This window comes from Sapajus apella, unplaced genomic scaffold (assembly GCF_009761245.1).
Source record: "Sapajus apella isolate SASKATOON/1434 unplaced genomic scaffold, GSC_monkey_1.0 scaffold14, whole genome shotgun sequence".
Classification (NCBI taxonomy): Eukaryota; Metazoa; Chordata; class Mammalia; order Primates; family Cebidae; genus Sapajus; species Sapajus apella.
Genome location: NW_022436954.1, coordinates 15546971 through 15564527, shown reverse-complemented (window position 1 = coordinate 15564527; position 17557 = coordinate 15546971). Strand labels below are relative to the sequence as shown.

At 45.7% G+C, this 17557-nt stretch overlaps 1 protein-coding gene across 8 annotated transcripts in view; it reads right to left on the bottom strand.

Annotated features, from left to right (window-relative positions):
* The window catches only part of AGBL2 (ATP/GTP binding protein like 2), a 57487-nt gene that overhangs the window by 13198 nt on the left and 26732 nt on the right, over positions 1-17557 (bottom strand). For 6 of the 8 annotated variants that reach the window (XM_032282194.1, XM_032282195.1, XM_032282197.1 and 3 more), the window contains 6 exons: positions 14971-15097; positions 13343-13443; positions 8964-9094; positions 2314-2380; positions 1972-2097; positions 1380-1487 (listed from right to left, as the gene is read on the bottom strand). In XM_032282194.1, coding sequence (XP_032138085.1) covers positions 1380-1487; positions 1972-2097; positions 2314-2380; positions 8964-9094; positions 13343-13443; positions 14971-15097 — 660 coding nt within the window. The remainder of the gene's footprint in view (positions 1-1379; positions 1488-1971; positions 2098-2313; positions 2381-8963; positions 9095-13342; positions 13444-14970; positions 15098-17557) is intronic. The other 2 variants (XM_032282198.1, XM_032282199.1) reach the window with 2 other exon arrangements.

The window sequence follows — 17557 nt, the reverse complement described above, 5'->3', positions numbered from 1 at the left end:
AGGAGGCTGAGGCGGGAGAATCACTTGAACCCAGGAGGTGGAGGCTGTAGTGAGCTGATGAGATAGCACCACTGCACTCTAGCCTGGGTGGCAGGGTAAGACTCTGTCTCAAAAAAAAAGAAACAAATAAGAAAACACACAAAGTGTTAGGTTTATAGGCATCAGCCACCATCCCCGGCCAAGCTATTTTTTTTACATTAAAAAATCAAGGATTGCCAGGCGCGGTGGCTCAAGCCTGTAATCCTAGAACTTTGGGAGGCCGAGCGGGTGGATCACGAGGTCAAGAGATCGAGACCATCCTGGTCAACATGGTGAAACCCCGTCTCTACTAAAAATACAAAAAATTAGCTGGGCATGGTGGCACGTGCCTGTAATCCCAGCTACTCAGGAGGTTGAGGCAGGAGAATTGCCTGAACCCAGGAGGCGGAGGCTGCAGTGAGCCGAGATCACGCCATTGCACTCCAGCCTGGGTAACAAGAGTGAAACTCCGTCTCAAAAAAAAAAAAAAAAAAAAAAAAAAACATCAAGGATTTTATAGCTATAAAACTATAAAGTATTAAACAGTGGTTGAGCATCTCTTCGCTGTGTTGTCACTGCATCCTACTCTGTGATATAATTTCCTAATTACAGGCCGGGCGCGGTGGCTCAAGCCTGTAATCCCAGCACTTTGGGAGGCCGAGGCGGGCGGATCACAAGGTCAAGAGATCAAGACCATCCTGGTCAACATGGTGAAACCCCGTCTCTACTAAAGCTACAAAAAATTAGCTGGGCATGGTGGCGCGTGCCTGTAATCCCAGCTACTCAGGAGGCTGAGGCAGGAGAATTGCCTGAACCCAGGAGGCGGAGGTTGCGGTGAGCCGAGATCGCGCCATTGCACTCCAGCCTGGGTAACAAGAGCGAAACTCCGTCTTCTGCAGATCAGAAAGCGTCGTGAAAAAAAATTTCCTAATTACTTGTTGAAATCTCCACTGGAGTCTGAAGTCCCTGAGGCAGGGATAGTATTTTGTTCAAGGTTGCATTCTTAGCATCCAGGAAAGGGACTGGCATGCAGTAGGTACCCAGTAAAATACATTTATTTATTTTAAAATAAAATTTGCTGATTGAATGGATGGGTGGGTAGATGGATGAATAGATGGTAAGTCAGCCTGTTCTTATGGCCTTGGTGTAAAATCATAAATCACCAATATTTGATTCCAGACTTCAGTCATGTCTAATCCAAAGCATTGTCAACGTCTTCCCCAATTTTAATGTTTTCTTGCTCCCAGGGGCACTGTCAGGTTAGGGTAACATAAATGGCTATAATATTTGTCACCCTGTGGGAGAGAGGTGCTAATTTCAGAAATTAGAGAATCTGTGTAACAAAGAATCAAAAATACTACCTCATTTAACCTCGGGTTTTCATTTTTCACTGGTAAAGAACTGGAATTCTCTGAGTTTTTGAAAAAGTTTGGCTGCTTTTGGAGAGTAGAAGCAAATCCTGCCCTTTCCTAGAAGGATTGAGTGAAAAGAGAATCTTTTTTTCAATTGATCTATTCAAAATTGATTTATTCAACAGCAAAACTTCTAGCTCTGAAAGCACTTCTGTCTTTAGAAAGCAGAGGGTATGGTGTGAGTGTGGCAGCTTGGAGAAAGATTGATGAGCTATCCAGGTGTCTTAGTCTGGACCAGGCCTGGCCCCCAGCCACCCATCTACTCCAGACTAGCTCTAGCCACTACCATTCCAGTACCTCTTCTTTCCTCTGGCAATTCAGACTTGGCTAAAACCCAGACTCCTATGCCAGAGTGTAGGCCAAAACCTGCTCAGAGACGTCCAGAGGGTCCTTGGAAGGGTTCTGATGCCAAAACAGAAAGTCTCCCCCCCCCCAATCTCCATCCCCTTTTTGGTTTAGAGTAAACTTAACCCCCTTTCTTTCTCCCTCTATGGAATACTCTGTAATCAGAAAGTAGAAATAGCCAGCAAGGCTTTCTTACTGCGGTATCTTCTGTTAACTTTAACTTCCGCATCAAATTTTTTCTCTGATACTGCTCATTTCGCTGTTTCCTAGTCTGAAGTGACTTCTTTTTTTTCCTCTTGAGCATCTTCTTCTTCTGATTCAGCTATTCCAGAAAGTAGACACTGGTCACTGAGGATTCCAGAACTAGGCCCATCCACATGTGGCACTCTTCATACAACACTCGAGACATAGGCTAACTCAGTATGCAGCCTCGTGGTGTTGGTTTGGAGTGCTGGCATTACAGGAGTGAGCCACCGTGCCCAGCCATGTCATGATTTTTTTAAGGCTGCTATTTCTTGCATATAAGAGTTCAGCTTACCTCATCTGCTATGTTTGCTAGGTGAACAGGAAGACCATCTGAGAGAGAACTGTCAGAGCCACTGGTACTGTTTCCAAAAGAAAAAAAGAAGAGGAAATAGCTGTCATTGATAAGTGTAGAAAGCATAACATTTACCACAGTAGCCGTATGGGATTAGGATTAGGAGATCTTCTAGTCTACTATATTATTTTCTTCTTTTTTTATATTTTTGAGATAGGGTCTCACTCTATCACCCAGGCTGGAGTGCAGTATTGTGATCATAGCTCACTGCAGCCTTGAGCTCCTGGGCTCAAGAGATCCTCCCACCTCAGTCTTCTGAGGAGCTGGGACTACAGGCTTGCGCCACCATGGCTGGTTAATTTTTAAAATTCTTGTAGACAAGGGATTGCCTGTGTTGTTGCCTGGGCTGGTCTTGAACTTTTGTGTTCAAGTGATCTTCCTGCCTCAGCCTCCTAAAGTGCTGAGATTATAGGTATGAGCAACTGCAACTGCACCCAAACAGTTACTAAGAATTCTTGATGGTCGGGCATGGTGGTGCATGCCTGTAATTCCAGCACTTTGGGAGGTTGAGATGGGTGGATCAGCTGAGGTCAGGAGTTTAAGACCACCCTGACTACATGGTGAAACCCCATCTCCACTAAATACAAAAAAATTAGCCAGGTGTGGTGATGCGTGCCTGTAGTCCCAGCTAAGGCTGAGGCAGGAGAATAGCTTAAACCTGGGAGGCAGAGATTGCAGTGAGTGGAGATCATGCCATTGCACTCCAGCCTGGGCAACAAAAGTGAAACTCTGTCTCAAAAAAAAAGAATTCTTGACAAGCACATTCATTCATTCACTCTGAACACCTACGGCCTGCCAGGCAGTGTGTTAGACAAAGGAAACACAGATGAACAAGGCAGAGCCACTGGCACCAAAGACTCTGCAATCTATATGGCAAAGCAAATACGGGCCAGATGGGCAAAGTCACCCTTGGTGGAAGTTGTGGGAGGCCACAGGATTCTCAATGTGCAGGCCTACAGAACAGCAGAGGACTGTGATTTGTTTAAAAACGAGGGATCTTTCTCATTCACTCCTCTTTGGCTGGTACCAATTCAGAAAGTAATCCCAGCATTTTCGGAGGCCGAGATGGGTGGCTCACAAGGTAAGGAGTTCAAGACCAGCCTGGCCAACATGGTGAAACCCCGTTTCTACTAAAAATTCAAAAATTAGCCGGGTTTGGTAGCAGGGGCCAGTAATCCCAGTTACTCGGGAGGCGGAGGTAGGAGAATAGCTTGAACCTGAGAGGTGGAGGTTGCAGTGAGCCAAGATTGTGCCATTGCACTCCAGCCTGGGTGACAAGAGGAAGACTCCATCTCAAAAAACAAAACAAAACAAAACAAAAAACAAAAACAAGAAATCCAGGATCCTAAGGAGGTACTCTGAAAAAATGTATTCAATAAATAAACAAATACATTTAATAAAGAATCTGAGCATGGAAGACAAAGTAAGACGCTGTCTCTACCAAAAAAAAAAATAATTAGTGAGCAGTGGTGGTACCTGTCGCCTGTGGTCCCAGACACTTGGGAGGCTGAGGTAGGAGGACCACTTGTGCCCAGGAGGTTGAGGCTGCAGTGAGCCGAGACTGTGCCACTGTACTCCAGACTGAGCAACAGGGCAAGAACCTATCTCAAAAAATAAATAAATAACAAAAAGAACCTTCAGGTCACAGACTAAGATTACTTTTATCACCCCAATTTTCCTTCAAAAGTTTTGGATGAGGCCAGGCATGGTGGCTCATGCCTATAATCCCCACACTTTGGGAGGCCAACGCAGGAGGGATCGCTTGAGGCCCAGAATTAAAGACCAGACTAGGCAACACAGTGATACCTGTCTCTATTTAAAAAAAAAAAAAAAAATTGGCCGGGCGCAGTGGCTCAAGCCTGTAATCCCAGCACTTTGGGAGGCCAAGGCGGGCAGATCACTAGGTCAAGAGATGGAGACCATCCTGGCAAACACAGTGAAACCCCATCTCTACTAAAAATATAAAAAAAATTAGCCGGGCGTGGTGGCATGCACCTGTGGTCCCAGCCTCAGCTTCTGCTGAGGCGGAAGAATCACTTGAGCCCAGGAGGCCAAGGCTGCAGTGAGCTGAGATTGCGCCACTGCACTCCAGCCTGGTGACAGAGCAAGACTCCGTCTCAAAAAAAAAAAAAAAAAAAATTATCCCACGAGGGGCGTGCCCTGCCGCATGCTGGGACTGGGGTTCGATGTAGAGTGCCCCTCATCCTGGGAAATGGGGTGTGGCCAGAAAGGCGGCCACCCCTTTTTAAAACAAACAAGTTGGCTGGGCACAGTGGCTCACACCTGTAATCCCAGCACGTTGGAAGGCTGAGGCTCAAAGATCTCTTGAGCCCAGGAATTTGAGACCAGCCTGGGCAACATGGCAAAACCCTGTATCTATAAGAAAAAATACAAAATTTGCCAGGTGTGGTGATGTGTGCCTATAGTTCCAGCTACTGGGGAGGGTAAGCTGGGAGAATCACTTGAGTCCAGGAGCTTGAGGCTATAGTGAGCTGTGATTGTGCCACTGACTCTAGCCTGGGTGACAGAGCGGCACCCTTTCTAAAAAAAAGTTTTGGATGCTCATGTAGACTAATCTAAAGTCTTCCCTCACAAACTGTGTCTTCCCCCTTTCTGCAAAGGCTAAGATGAATGAAAACTCAAATAATTAATCCTTTCTTTCTTTGTGTCTTTTGCTTAAATGTCACATTATATTTTCCCCTTTCCTGGGGTTCGGTTGGCTAGAACTGAGAGCTTTTCTCTATGACAGGGGGTCTATACATAGAAACTTTATTGGCACAAGGCCAGGCACAGTGGCTCATGCCTGTAATCCCCACACTTTGGGAGGCCAAGATGGGCAGACCACTTGAGGTCAGGAGTTTGAGACAAGCCTGGCCAACATTGTGAAACTCCATCTCTATTAAAAATACAAAAAAAAAAATTTTTTTAGTTGGGCATAGTAGCAGGTGCCTGTAATTCTGGCTACTTGGGAGACTGAGGCATGAGAATTGCTTGAACCCGGAGGGTGGAGATTACAATGATGCAGTGAGCTGAGATTGTGCCACTGTACTCCAGCCTGGGTGACAGAGTGAGTCTCCGTCTCAAACAAAACAAAACACCAAACATTTATTGGCACAGAGCTCAAATCACATGGGAAAAGTCAGCATTGCAAACCAGTCAGCTGCCCAGCCCTTCATTCTGTTTCTGCTCCCTTGCTCTTCTCAGTGTACAATGAGTAGTCACACTGCAAGAGAGCAGGAAGAAAACCCCATCTTCTCTGATGTAATTCCCAATTCCCTGTTCCCACTAGGTTTTTCTAGTCAAGGACACCAGAAGTTCCGTTGGTGAAAAAATTTATGGGACAAAAGCACTAAAAGCAGTATGTCCCAGAAAGTGTCAAAACCTGTGTGTACACACACAGAGCAAACTCAAACTGGGATTGTACACTCACAGTCTGCTTTTCTTTGCAATTGAGAATGAATAGGTGGAACCCCACTGGAGGCTTGTAACAGCCAATGTCCTGAGGCAGAGCCTGGCAAATTGGTTTCCATAATTCTTTCTTTTTTTTTTTAAGATGGAGTCTCACTTTGTTGCCCAGGCAGTTCAGTGGTGCAATCTCGGCTCACTACAACCTCTGCCTCCCAGGTTCATGTGATTCTCCTGCCTCAGCCTCTTGAGGAGCTGGGATTACAAGCACATGTCACCACACTGGCTTATTTTTTGTAGTTTTAGTAGAGAAGGGGTTTCACTGTGTTAGCCATGGTGGTCTTGATCTCCTGACCTCATGATCTGCCTGCCTCAGCCTCCCAAAGTGCTGGGATTGGGTGTGAGCCACTGTGCCTGGCTGGTTTCAGTAATTCTTAACCATATGCATGAGAGTGTCCCTGCTGAGCCACTAGAATGCAGAGTCTGCCTGTTTCTGAGTTGATTCCTCCTGTGGTTGGGAATTCGACACCAGCCTGACCAACATGGAGAAACCGTGTCTTTACTAAAAATACAAAATTAGCCAGGCATGGTGGTGAATGCCTCTAATCCCAGCTACACTGGAGGCTGAGGCAGAAGAATTGCTTGAACTTGGGAGGCGGAGGCTGTGGTGAGCCGAGATTGCGCCATTGCACTCCAGCCTGGGCAACAAGAGCGAGACTCTGTCTCAACAAAAAACAAAACAAAACAAAACAAAAAAACAGATAAATGATATGATCTGATTTAGGTTTTTAAAAAAATCATTCTTCTGTTTTTTTTCAACCTTGCTAGTCCCTTCTTCTTAGTCACTTATGCTGGGTACTCCCCTATTAAAGTTGTATTGTCCAGCTGAAACCTCAGACTTGGACTTCTCTGTCTGCACTAACGTCCTTGAGATCCCACCCAGTAGTTGTTGTTGCTGTTGTTGTTGTTTTGTCTGACTCTGTAGCCCAGGTTGGTGTATAGTAGTGTAGCCATGGCTCACTGCAACCTTGAACTCCTGAGCTCAGCAATCCTCCTGCCTCAGCTTCTTGGGTAGCTAGGACTACAGATGCACGCCCTTACCCCTGCTGTTTTTTGGGTTTTTTTTTTTGAGACAGAGTCTCGCTTTGTCACTCAGACTGAAATGCAGTGGTGCAATCCTGGCTCATGGCAACCTCCACCTCCAGGGTTCAGGCGATCCTCCCTCCCTCCTCAGCCTCTAGAGTAGCTGGGATTACAGGCATGTGCCACCACATCTGGCTAATTTTTGTATTTTTAGTAGAATGGGGTTTCATCATGTTGGTCAAGCTGGTCTTGGACTCCTGACCTCAAGTGATCCGCCTGCCTCGGCTTCCCAAAGTACTGGGATTACAGGTGTGAGCCACCATGCCTGGCCCTCTGTTAAAGTTGAAATATCTACCTGGCTGGGCATGGTGGCTCCCGGTTGTAATCCCAGTAATTTGGGAGGCTGAGGCAGGTGGATCCCTTGAGTCCAGTAGTTAGATACCAGTCTGGGCAACATGGCAAAACCTGTTCTCTATAAAAAAAAAAAATACAGGCCGGGCGCGGTGGCTCACGCCTGTAATCCCAGCACTTTGGGAGGCCGAGGTGGGTGGATCACGAGGTCAAGAGATCGAGACCATCCTGGTCAAAATGGTGAAACGCCGTCTCTACTAAAAATACAAAAAAAAATTAGCTGGGCATGGTGGCACGTGCCTGTAATCCCAGCTACTGAGGAGGCTGAGGCAGGAGAATTGCCTGAACCCAGGAGGCGGAGGTTGCGGTGAGCCGAGATTGTGCCATTGCACTCCAGCCTGGGTAACAAGAGCGAAACTCCGACTCAAAAAAAAAAAAAAAAAATACAAAAACTAACTGGGTGTGATGGTACACACCTGCAGTCTCAGCTACTTGGGGAGCTGAGGCAGGAAGATTGCTTGAGCTCAGGAAGTTGAGGATGCAGTGAGCAGAGACTGCACCACTGCACTTTAGCCTGGGTGGAGAGCAAGACCCTGTCTCAAGAAAAAAAATCATCTATCCAATGACGACCCTCTGCACCAATCCACTGGACCTCTCCACTGAACTCCAGACCCATATATCCTACTGTTTGTTCAATAACTCCACTAAATACATAATGGGCATTACAAACTTAACAAGTTTAACGCCAGACTCCTGATCTTCACTATCTCGCTATTTGCACTCCTTTGATCTTTCCCATGTCAGCTAAAGGCAACTCCATCCAACCAATCGTGGAGTCATTCTCTTCTTCTTCTTTTTTTTTTTTTTAATTATGGAGTCTTACTCTGTCGCTCAGGCTGAGTGCAGTGGTGCCATCTTGGCTCACTGCAACTTACACCTCCCAGGTTCAAGCAATTCTCCTGCCTCAGCCTCCTGAGTAGCTGGAATTACAGGCACGCGCCAATACATCCGGCTAATTTTTGTATTTTTAGTAAAGATGGGGTTTCACCATGTTGGTCAGGTTGGTCTCAAACTCCTGACCTCATGATCTGCCGGCCTCGGCTTCCCAAAGTGCTGGGATTACAGGCGTGAGCCACCACGCGTGGCCCATTCTCTTCTTTTCTCATGCCCCATAGCCAATCATAGACAAATCCTAATGTTTATAATTTCAAAATATAGCTAGAATCCAACCAATCCACACATCCCCCTGCAACCACTACTGGTACTCCGGTCTAAGCTCCTATTACCTTTTACCTGTATTATTGCAAGAGCCTCCTATGGACTCTCCCTGATTAGAACTTTTGTCTTTATGATCTATTTTTCACACAGCCAGTGTTCCTGTTGAAACTAAAATCTGTCACACTAGTTGCCTACAAGACCCTAAACAAACGGCCTGCCCAACTCCCTACGCTTTTCTAATGCCTAAAACAGAGACTGGCAAAGAGTATGCACTTTTTTGTTGTTGTTGATGTTTCTGAGCCTGTCCTCAGGCTCGAGTGCAGTGGCATGATCTTGGCTCACTGTAGTCTTAACTTCCTGGGTTCAGGTGATCCTCCCACCTCAGCCTCTCCAGTAGCTGGGACTACAGGCGTGCACCACCCAGCCCAGCTAATTTTTTATTTTTTGTAAAGACAAGATCTCACTATATCACCCAGGCTAACAACAAATTATTCAAAATAAAACAAAAGAAAACCCTGGTTTTTCTTTGTTACCTGGATTCAATGTCAGACAAAGAGATATCACTCCAACTTCCTTCTAAATCTTTATCTCGTCCAAGTTCATTGAATTTCTTGTGTATTTTCTGTTGTAAAAGCTCCTTAAGCTCTGCTAGACACTGAGTGAACTATAAAAGTGAAAAAAAAGAACTATTTTGACAATTCATTTTATTTTATTTATTTATTTATTTATTTTTTTGAGATGGAGTTTCGCTCTTGTTGCCCAGGCTGGAGTGCAATGGTGTGATCTCGACTCACTGCAACCTCTGCCTTCTGGGTTCAAGCGATTCTCCTGCCTCAGCCTCCTACATAGCTGAAATTACAGGCATGTGCCACCAAAACCAGTTAATTTTATATTTTTAGTAGAGATGGGGTTTCAATATGTTGGTCAGGCTGGTCTCGAACTCCTGGCCTCAGGTGATCCACCCACCTCGGCCTCCCAAATTGCTGAGATTACAGGGGCAAGCCATCACGCCTGGTCCATTTTATTTATTCATCAAGTATTTACTAAGTAAATGCTGAAAGGCATTTTATTTATTGCCGGGAACAAAAAGATGAATAATCTGCATTCCTGCTATTAAGAACATGTTAACGGATAAATTACATAAGCTGGAGGAACAGATAAACATTTTTTTAGGGCAGAACATCAATGAGCACTGCTGTAGCCACTTTTCTCTGGCTATAGCCAACTTCTTTTTTTTTTTTCTGAGACAGAGTCTCACTCTGTTGCCAGGCTGGAGCACAGTGGTGCGATCTCGGTTCACGGCAACCTCCGCCTCCTGGGTTCAAGTGATTCTCCTGCCTCAGCCTCCAGAATAGCTGGGACTACAGGTGTGCGCCATGACGATGCCCACCTAATTTTTTTTTTTTTTGAGACAGAGTCTCGGTTTGTGGCCAGGTGCCAGGCTGGAGTGCAGTGGCACAATCTCGGCTCACTGCAACCTCCACCTCCTGAGTTCAAGCAGTTCTCCTGCCTCAGCCTCCCAAGTAGCTGGGACTATAGGCGTGCCACCATACCCAGCTAATTTTTGTATTTTTTTAGTAGAGGCAGGGTTTCACCATGTTGGCCAGGATGGTCTCGATCTCTTGACCTCGTGATCTGCCCGCCTTGGCCTCCCAAAGTGCTGGGATTACAGGTGTAAGCCACCGCGCCTGGCCTATTTTATTTTTTTATTTATTAATTTTATTAGAGATGGGGTTTCATCATGTTGGTCAGCTTATTTTTTTTTTTTTTTAGAGACAGGATGTCACCCAGGCTGAAGTGCAGTGGCACAATCATGGCTCACTGCAGCCTTAACCTCCCAGGCTCAAGCCTCCGAACCCCAGCCTCCCCAGTAGCTGGGATTACAAACACATGCCACCACATCTGGCTAATTTTTCTATTTTTTTGTAGAGACAGTCTCGCTTTGTTGCTCAAGCTAATTTCCAAGTTTTGGGCTCAAGTGATCACCTGCCTCAGCCTCCCAAAGTGCTGGGATTATAAGCATGAGCCACTGTACACTATTTATTTTTATTTTTTTGCCCTTTGTTGCCTTTCAAAACATACCCTACTTATTTTATTTTTTGATGTAACAAGGAAGGAAAAGTTAGAATGAGGTTATTCAGATTTTGACCCATGGAAAATATGGTTTAACAGACTGTGTTGTGGTTAAATTTTCCTTTGAATATTTTCATTAAACAGTTGCATCTAGGGTAGAGCATATCCAGTGTTCTTGGGGTCAGCATTTCAGAAGGGGTATTAGAGATGAATTAGAGACCATGAGTACAGACTACCCCCCCCCCCCCCCCACTTCTTTTTTGAGACGGGATCTTGCTCTGTTCCTTAGGCTGGGGAAATCACAGCTCACTGCAGTCTCTCAACCTCCTGGGCTCAAGCGATCCTTCCACCTCACTCTCCCGAATAACTGGGACTATAAGCATGTATTACCATGCTTGGCTAATTTTTTAAAATTCTTTTGTAGAGACTGGGTCCTAGTATGTTTCCCTGGCTGGTCTTGAATTCCTGTGTTCATGCGATTCTCCTGCCTCAGCCTCCCTAAGTGCTGGGATTACAACCAGTCCATACCCCTTTTTAAGAAAGCAAGAGGCCAGGTGCAGTGGCTCATGCCTCCCAACACTTTGGGAGGCTGAGGTGGGAGGATGCTTGATCCCAGGAGTCCAAGACCAGCCTAGGGAACATAGCAAGGCCACATCTCTACAAAAAAATACAAAAATTAGCTTGGTATGGTGGTGTGTACCTGTGGTCCTAGTTTCTTGGGAGACTGAGGCAGGAGGATCACTTGGGTCCAACAATTCAAGTCGGCAGTAAGCTATGATCATGCCACTGTACTTTAGTCTGGGCAACAGAGTGAGAACCTAAGACAAAAAAAAAAAAAGAATGATAAAGGGAGTCAGAAATAACCTGCTGGAGGCCAGGTGTGGTGGCTCATGCCTGTAATCCCAGCACTGTGGGAGGCTGAGGTGGGGGGATCACCTGAGGAGTTTGAGACCAGCCTGGCCAACATGGTGAAACCCCATCTCTACTAAAAATACAAACATTAGGGCTGAGTGTGGTGACTCATGCCTGTAAACCCAGCACTTTGGGAGGCCAAGGCAGCTGGATTGCTTGAGGCCAGGAGTTCAAGACCAGCCTGGCCAATGTGGTGAAACACCATCTCTACTAAAATAACAAAAATTAGCCAGGCAGGGTGGTGCACACCTGCAATCCCAGCTATGCGGGAAGCTGAGGTGGGAGAATTGCCTGAACCCGCTACTGCACTCCAGCCTGGGTGACAGAATGAGACTCTACCAAACAAACAAACAAACAAACAAAAAAACAGAAAGGAAAAAAGAAAGAATCTGCTGGAGAAACAAAGCTAAAGGAAACTTTTATTTTGTTTGTGTTTAGGATAGGGGTAGCTGAGAACACTTGTAGCTGAAGGAAAGCAAAGAGAGAAAAAAATTGAGGATATAGATAAGAGAAGAAATGATAATAATCATGATTAGCTTTTTGTTTTTCAGGAAGACATAATTAATGAAGTGAGACCTCAGAAAAGCCGTAGGGGAAGTTGACAAGTACACACAGAGCAGGGCTAATTTTGGAGAAGAGAAAAAACACCTGTCCGGGCACAGTGGCTCGTGCTTGTAATCCCAGCACTTTGAGAGGCTGAGGCAGGAGGATTACAAACCCAGGAGCTGGAGACCAGCCTGATAAGAGGGAGAAATCCTGTCTCTATAAAAACTTAAAAATTAGCTGTGTGTGGTGGTGTACACTTGTGGTCTCAACTACTTGGGAGGCTAAGGTGTTGAGGCTGCAATAAGCCATGATCATGCCATTGCACTTCAGCTTGGGTGACAGAGTGAGACCCTGTCTCAAACAAAAAAAACACCCGGGGCCGGGCGCAGTGGCTCAAGCCTGTAATCCCAGCACTTTGGGAGGCCGAGGCGGGTGGATCACGAGGTCAAGAGATCGAGACCATCCTGGTCAACATGGTGAAACCCCGTGTCTACTAAAAATATAAAACATTAGCTGGGCATGGTGGCGCGTGCCTGTAATCCCAGCTACTCAGGAGGCTGAGGCAGAAGAATTGCCTGAACCCAGGAGGCAGAGGTTGCAGTGAGCCGAGATCGCGCCATTGCACTCCAGCCTGGGTAACAAGAGTGAAACTCCGTCTCAAAAAAAAAACAGCCGGGTGTGGTGGCTCACGCCTGTAATCCAAGCACTTTGGAAGCCAAGGTGGGTGGATCACCTGAGGTTGGGAGTTCAAGGCCAGCCTGACCAACATAGTGAAACCCCGTCTTTAAAAAAAAAGAGTAAGTGTTGCCATAGGTAACCTCAGAAGTGAAGATGTGTTCTAAAGGACTGTCTCCATCTCCTTGGTGAATTATGAGGTCTTACCATTTGCAGACAATGAGTACGGTGTGGGCTTTCTTATTTTCTTTGATTATAAAAACTTCACAAAACTAGTAAGAGGAAAATAAAGATTTTATAATTCCACTGGGCTCACTTTGGACCCATGTGAAACTGATCACAGCAGCATCACCACATTTTTTTCCTTTCTCTCTTTTTTTATTTTTCTGAGACAGAGTCTCAGTCTTGCTCTGTCATCCAGGCTGGAGTGCAGTGGCTCGATATCAGCTCAGTGCAATCTCCGCCTCCCAGGTTCAAGCGATTCTCATGCCTCAGCCTCCTGGGAGCTGGATTACAGGCATACACCACCATGCCCAGCTAATTTTTTGTATTTTTACTAGAGATGGGATTTTGCCATGTTGCCCAGGCTGGTCTTGAACTCCTGAGCTCAGACTATCTGCCCTTCTCAGCCTCCCAAAGTGCTAGGATTACAGGCGTGAGCCACCTTGCCTGGCCTGTACCACATTTCTTGAAACCCCATTTTTACCTTGGTTTGGTCAGGATCACAAAGGTCCAGAAGGGTGTCACAGACATGATAACCTAAGGACTTCAGATCTTCAATGGTAAAGTGGGTGCCTTTTTTACTACCTGGAAAAAAAAACCCCACGAACATTTCCAATTAAATCTTAATGACTGAATGCAAATCTAATTTATGATTATCTTTTTAAAAATACCACCACTGGCCAGGCACAGTGGCTCATGCCTGTAATCCCAGCACTTTGAGAGACCAAGGCAGGCCCTTTGCGGGAGCCTAGGAGCTCAAGACCAGCCTGGGCAACACAGTGAGACCTTGTCTCTACAAAAAATACAAAAATTAGCCTGACACTGTGGCATGTGCCTATAGTCCCAGCTACTCAGAAGGCTGAGGCTGGAGGCTAAGGCAGGAGTATCACCTGAGCCAGGGAGGCAGAGGTTGTAGTGAGGTGAGATTGTGCCACTGTGCTCCAGCCTGGGTAACAGAGAGAGACCCTGTCTCAAACAAACAAAACAAAACACCTCTGATTCTAGAAAATTATGCTTCAGGAGAGTGTAGCTGTCCTAATTTTAGTTTGGTTCAGAAGAATCTTTGGCAATGAAAAAGATTACAATCATGATGGTTCTAATTACTGAGGTTTTTACTTTGTGTTAAGCACTATGGCAAGTGCTCTCCAAGCATCATCTTACTAGGCAGTACCTACAATGCAAGCACTACTATTACTGCCAGTAAAAGAAAAGTGAGGCTGGGCGCGTGGTTGCTCATGCCTGTTGTCCTAGAACTTTGAGAGGCTGAGGCAGGAGGATTGCTTAAGCCAGGGAGTTTGAGACTAGCTTGGGCAACATAGGGAGACTATGTCTCTACAAAAAATTAAAAAATTAGCTGGGCCAAGACGGGCAGATCGCTAGGTCAAGAGATCAAGACCATCCTGGCCAACATAGTGAAACCCCATCTCTACTAAAAATACAAAAAAATTAGCTGGGTGTGGTGGCACACGCCTGTAGTCCCAGCTACTCGGGAGGCTGAGGCAGGTGAATTGCTTGAGTGCAGGAGGCGGAGGTTGCAGTGAGCTGAGACTGTGCCACCGCACTCCAGCCTGGCGCCTGTCGACAGAGCAAGACTGTGTCTCCAAAAAAAAAAAAAATTAGCTGGGCACGGTGATGTGCACCTGAGTCACAGGTGGGACTAAGAGGCTAAGGTGGGAGAATCACTTGAGCTGGGGAGGTTGAGACTGCAGAAAGCCATGATCATGCCACTGTACTCTAGCCTGGGTGAAAGAAACCCTGTCTCAGAAAAAAAGAAAAAGGAAGGAAGGAAGGAAGGAAGGAAAGAAGGAAGGAAGGAAGTTAGGTAATTCAAAAAGGTTAGATAATTTACCCAAGAACACAAAACTTGTTAATGGAGCTGAAACTCAACCCCCTATCAGCCTGATTCCAGGTATTTAGCAACCACTAATCCATACTGCCCCATCAAATATTATATTTCACCTTCATACTTTGTACACTCAAATGTAGCATGTTTAGACAAAGAAATCCTCTAGATCTGTTATCTCCCCAGCATTCAAAGGCATTTCATCTCCCTGATGCTTTGCTTGGCTTTCTCTTGCCATGCTGGTCTAGGATACAAAAAGGAGAACGTACCCAGGGTGGAGCCGCCAAAGGTAGACTCCATGGTGTAGCTGTTTAGAATTCCCATCCGCCACATTACAACTCGTCCCGTTCCTTCTTTGCATTTTTGGACCTTAAAATTACAACTGTGAAAAGAGAACTAAAAAGAAATCCAAATTTTCTGTTAATCATAAATTGGCCAATATGAAAGTCTAAGATTCATTAATATGATACAAGAATAGTTTCCTTGGGGTTCATGTATTATTTCTTTTTTTTTTTTTTTTTTTTTTTGAGACAGAGTTTCGCTCTTGTTACCCAGGCTGGAGTGCAATGGCGCGATCTCGGCTCACCGCAACCTCCGTCTCCTGGGTTCAGGCAATTCTCCTGCCTCAGCCTCCTGAGTAGCTGGGATTACAGGCACGTGCCACCATGCCCAGCTAATTTTTTGTAGTTTTAGTAGAGACGGGGTTTCACCATGTTGACCAGGATGGTCTCAATCTCTTGACCTCGTGATCCACCCGCCTCGGCCTCCCAAAGTGCTGGGATTACAGGCTTGAGCCACCGCGCCTGGCCCATGTATTATTTCTTAAAGCATTTTCCATAAAATGCTCATTTGGAGGGATGTTAACAGGTATTACGGGGGAAAAAGGAGTTCTGTGGTCATGTTAGGGAGATGAAGCGTTAACAAAACTAAACAGAAAGCTTTCTCTGCAAGCCCTCTCAGAGTGTTTAATATGTGGACTGTAATCTTCCAAAGGGAAGAGAGTGTATTTGCAATTTGTTTTCCAAACTTTTTTGCCCATGAACCCTTCCTTCCTGTTGTCCCCACCCCACTTCCCCAAGGAGAATTTTGCAGGACTAGGTTTCCTAGAATATCTGTTTGGCATTCAAGGCACTAGCCAACTTTCTAGCACTTATTTTCTGCCCCTCCCCAACTTGAACCCCTAAAACTAGTTGTGCTCATCTTCTATGATATGTGTATTCTTTACCCCTGTAATCTCTGCCTGGAACTCTCTCCCCTCTAACACTAACCTTATCACTTGGAGTTCAACATCCTCCGCTATCTTTTATGATCCTTCAGCCCTTGTGTCTCACTTGGAGTTTGTAATACACACTTGGCACCTCTCCCTATTCACCCTATCCTGCTAAAAAGATTTTGCAGTTGAAAGGTATCTCATTGTCCAGTGATTTTTAAATTGTGATCTGCGGAACCCAGGGTTCTATTGAGGAGCCTCAGGGCTTTTTTGCTTCAAAGATTGAAGGAGCAAGAGGAGACAGGATTCCCTGCTTCAATTAGTTTGTTTTAGATATGGGTTCTGGGTGTGATTTCCCAAACAAAAAGAAAAGAACAAACAAAAGAGAGAAGAGAAAGAAACAAAGAAAAGGAAAGAAAGGAAAAAAGGAAAAGAAAGCAAGCAAGAGAGAAGAAAGCAAGCAAGCAAGAAAGAGCGAGAGAAGAAAGCAAAAACCTAAGAAAGAAAGATGGCTGGGAGCGGTGGCTCATGCCTGTAATCCCAGCACTTTGGGAGGTGGAGGTGGGCAGATCACAAGGTCAGGGTTTTGAGAAGAGCTTGGCCAATATGATGAAATCCCCTCTCTACTAAAAATACAAAAATTAGCCGGATGGTGGCGCCTGTCTGTAATCCCAGCTGCTCAGGAGGCTAAGGCAGGAAAATTGTTTGAACCCGGGAGGTGGACATTGCAGTGAGCCGAGATCACACCACTGCACTCTGGCCTGGGCAACAGAGGGAGACAACAACAACAACAACACCAGGCCGGGCTCGGTGGCTCACGCCTGTAATCACAGCACTTTGGGAGGCTGAGGCTGGTGGATCACAAGGTCAAGAGATCAAGACCATCCTGGCCAACATCTTGAAACCCTGTCTCTACTAAAAAATACAAAAATTAGTTGGGCGTGGTGGTGTGAGCCTGTAGTCCCAGCTACTAGGGAGGCTGAGGCAGGAGAACTGCTTGAACCTAGGAGGCCGAGGTTGCAGTGAACAAAGATGGCGCCACTGCACTCCAGCCTGGCGCCTGGTGACAAAGTGAGACTCTGTCTAAAACAAAAAAGGAAGGAAAGAGAGATAAAGAAAGAGACACAGGGCAGGCGTAGTGGCTCACACCTATAATCCCAGCTACTCAGGAGGTTGAGGCAGGAGACTAGCTTGAACCCGGAGGCAGAGGTTGCAGTGAGCTGAGATCACGCCACTGCATTCTATCTTGGGTGATAGAGTGAGACTGTCTCAAAAAAAAAAAAAAAAAAGAGGAAGGAAGAAGAGCTTCCTCTTTTCTTTTTTTAAACAAATAAGAATAACAATACAAAATGCTACTCTCATATAACTTTATGTTAAAAAACTTGTATTATCATTTACATACTTTTCTAAGGCCAGGTGCAGCGGCTCACATCTGTAATCCCAGCATGTTAGAAGGCTGAGGTGGAAGGGTCGCTTGAACGTAGGAGTTCAAGACCAGCCTGGGCAACATAGTGGGACCCCATCTCTGTGGGGGGGGAAAAAAAACTTAAAAATATCCAAGCTAGGCCAGGCAGGGCATGGTGGCTCACTGCACCCAGCCCCACAGCAATTTTTTTTTTTTTTTTTTTTTTTTTTTTTTTTTTTTT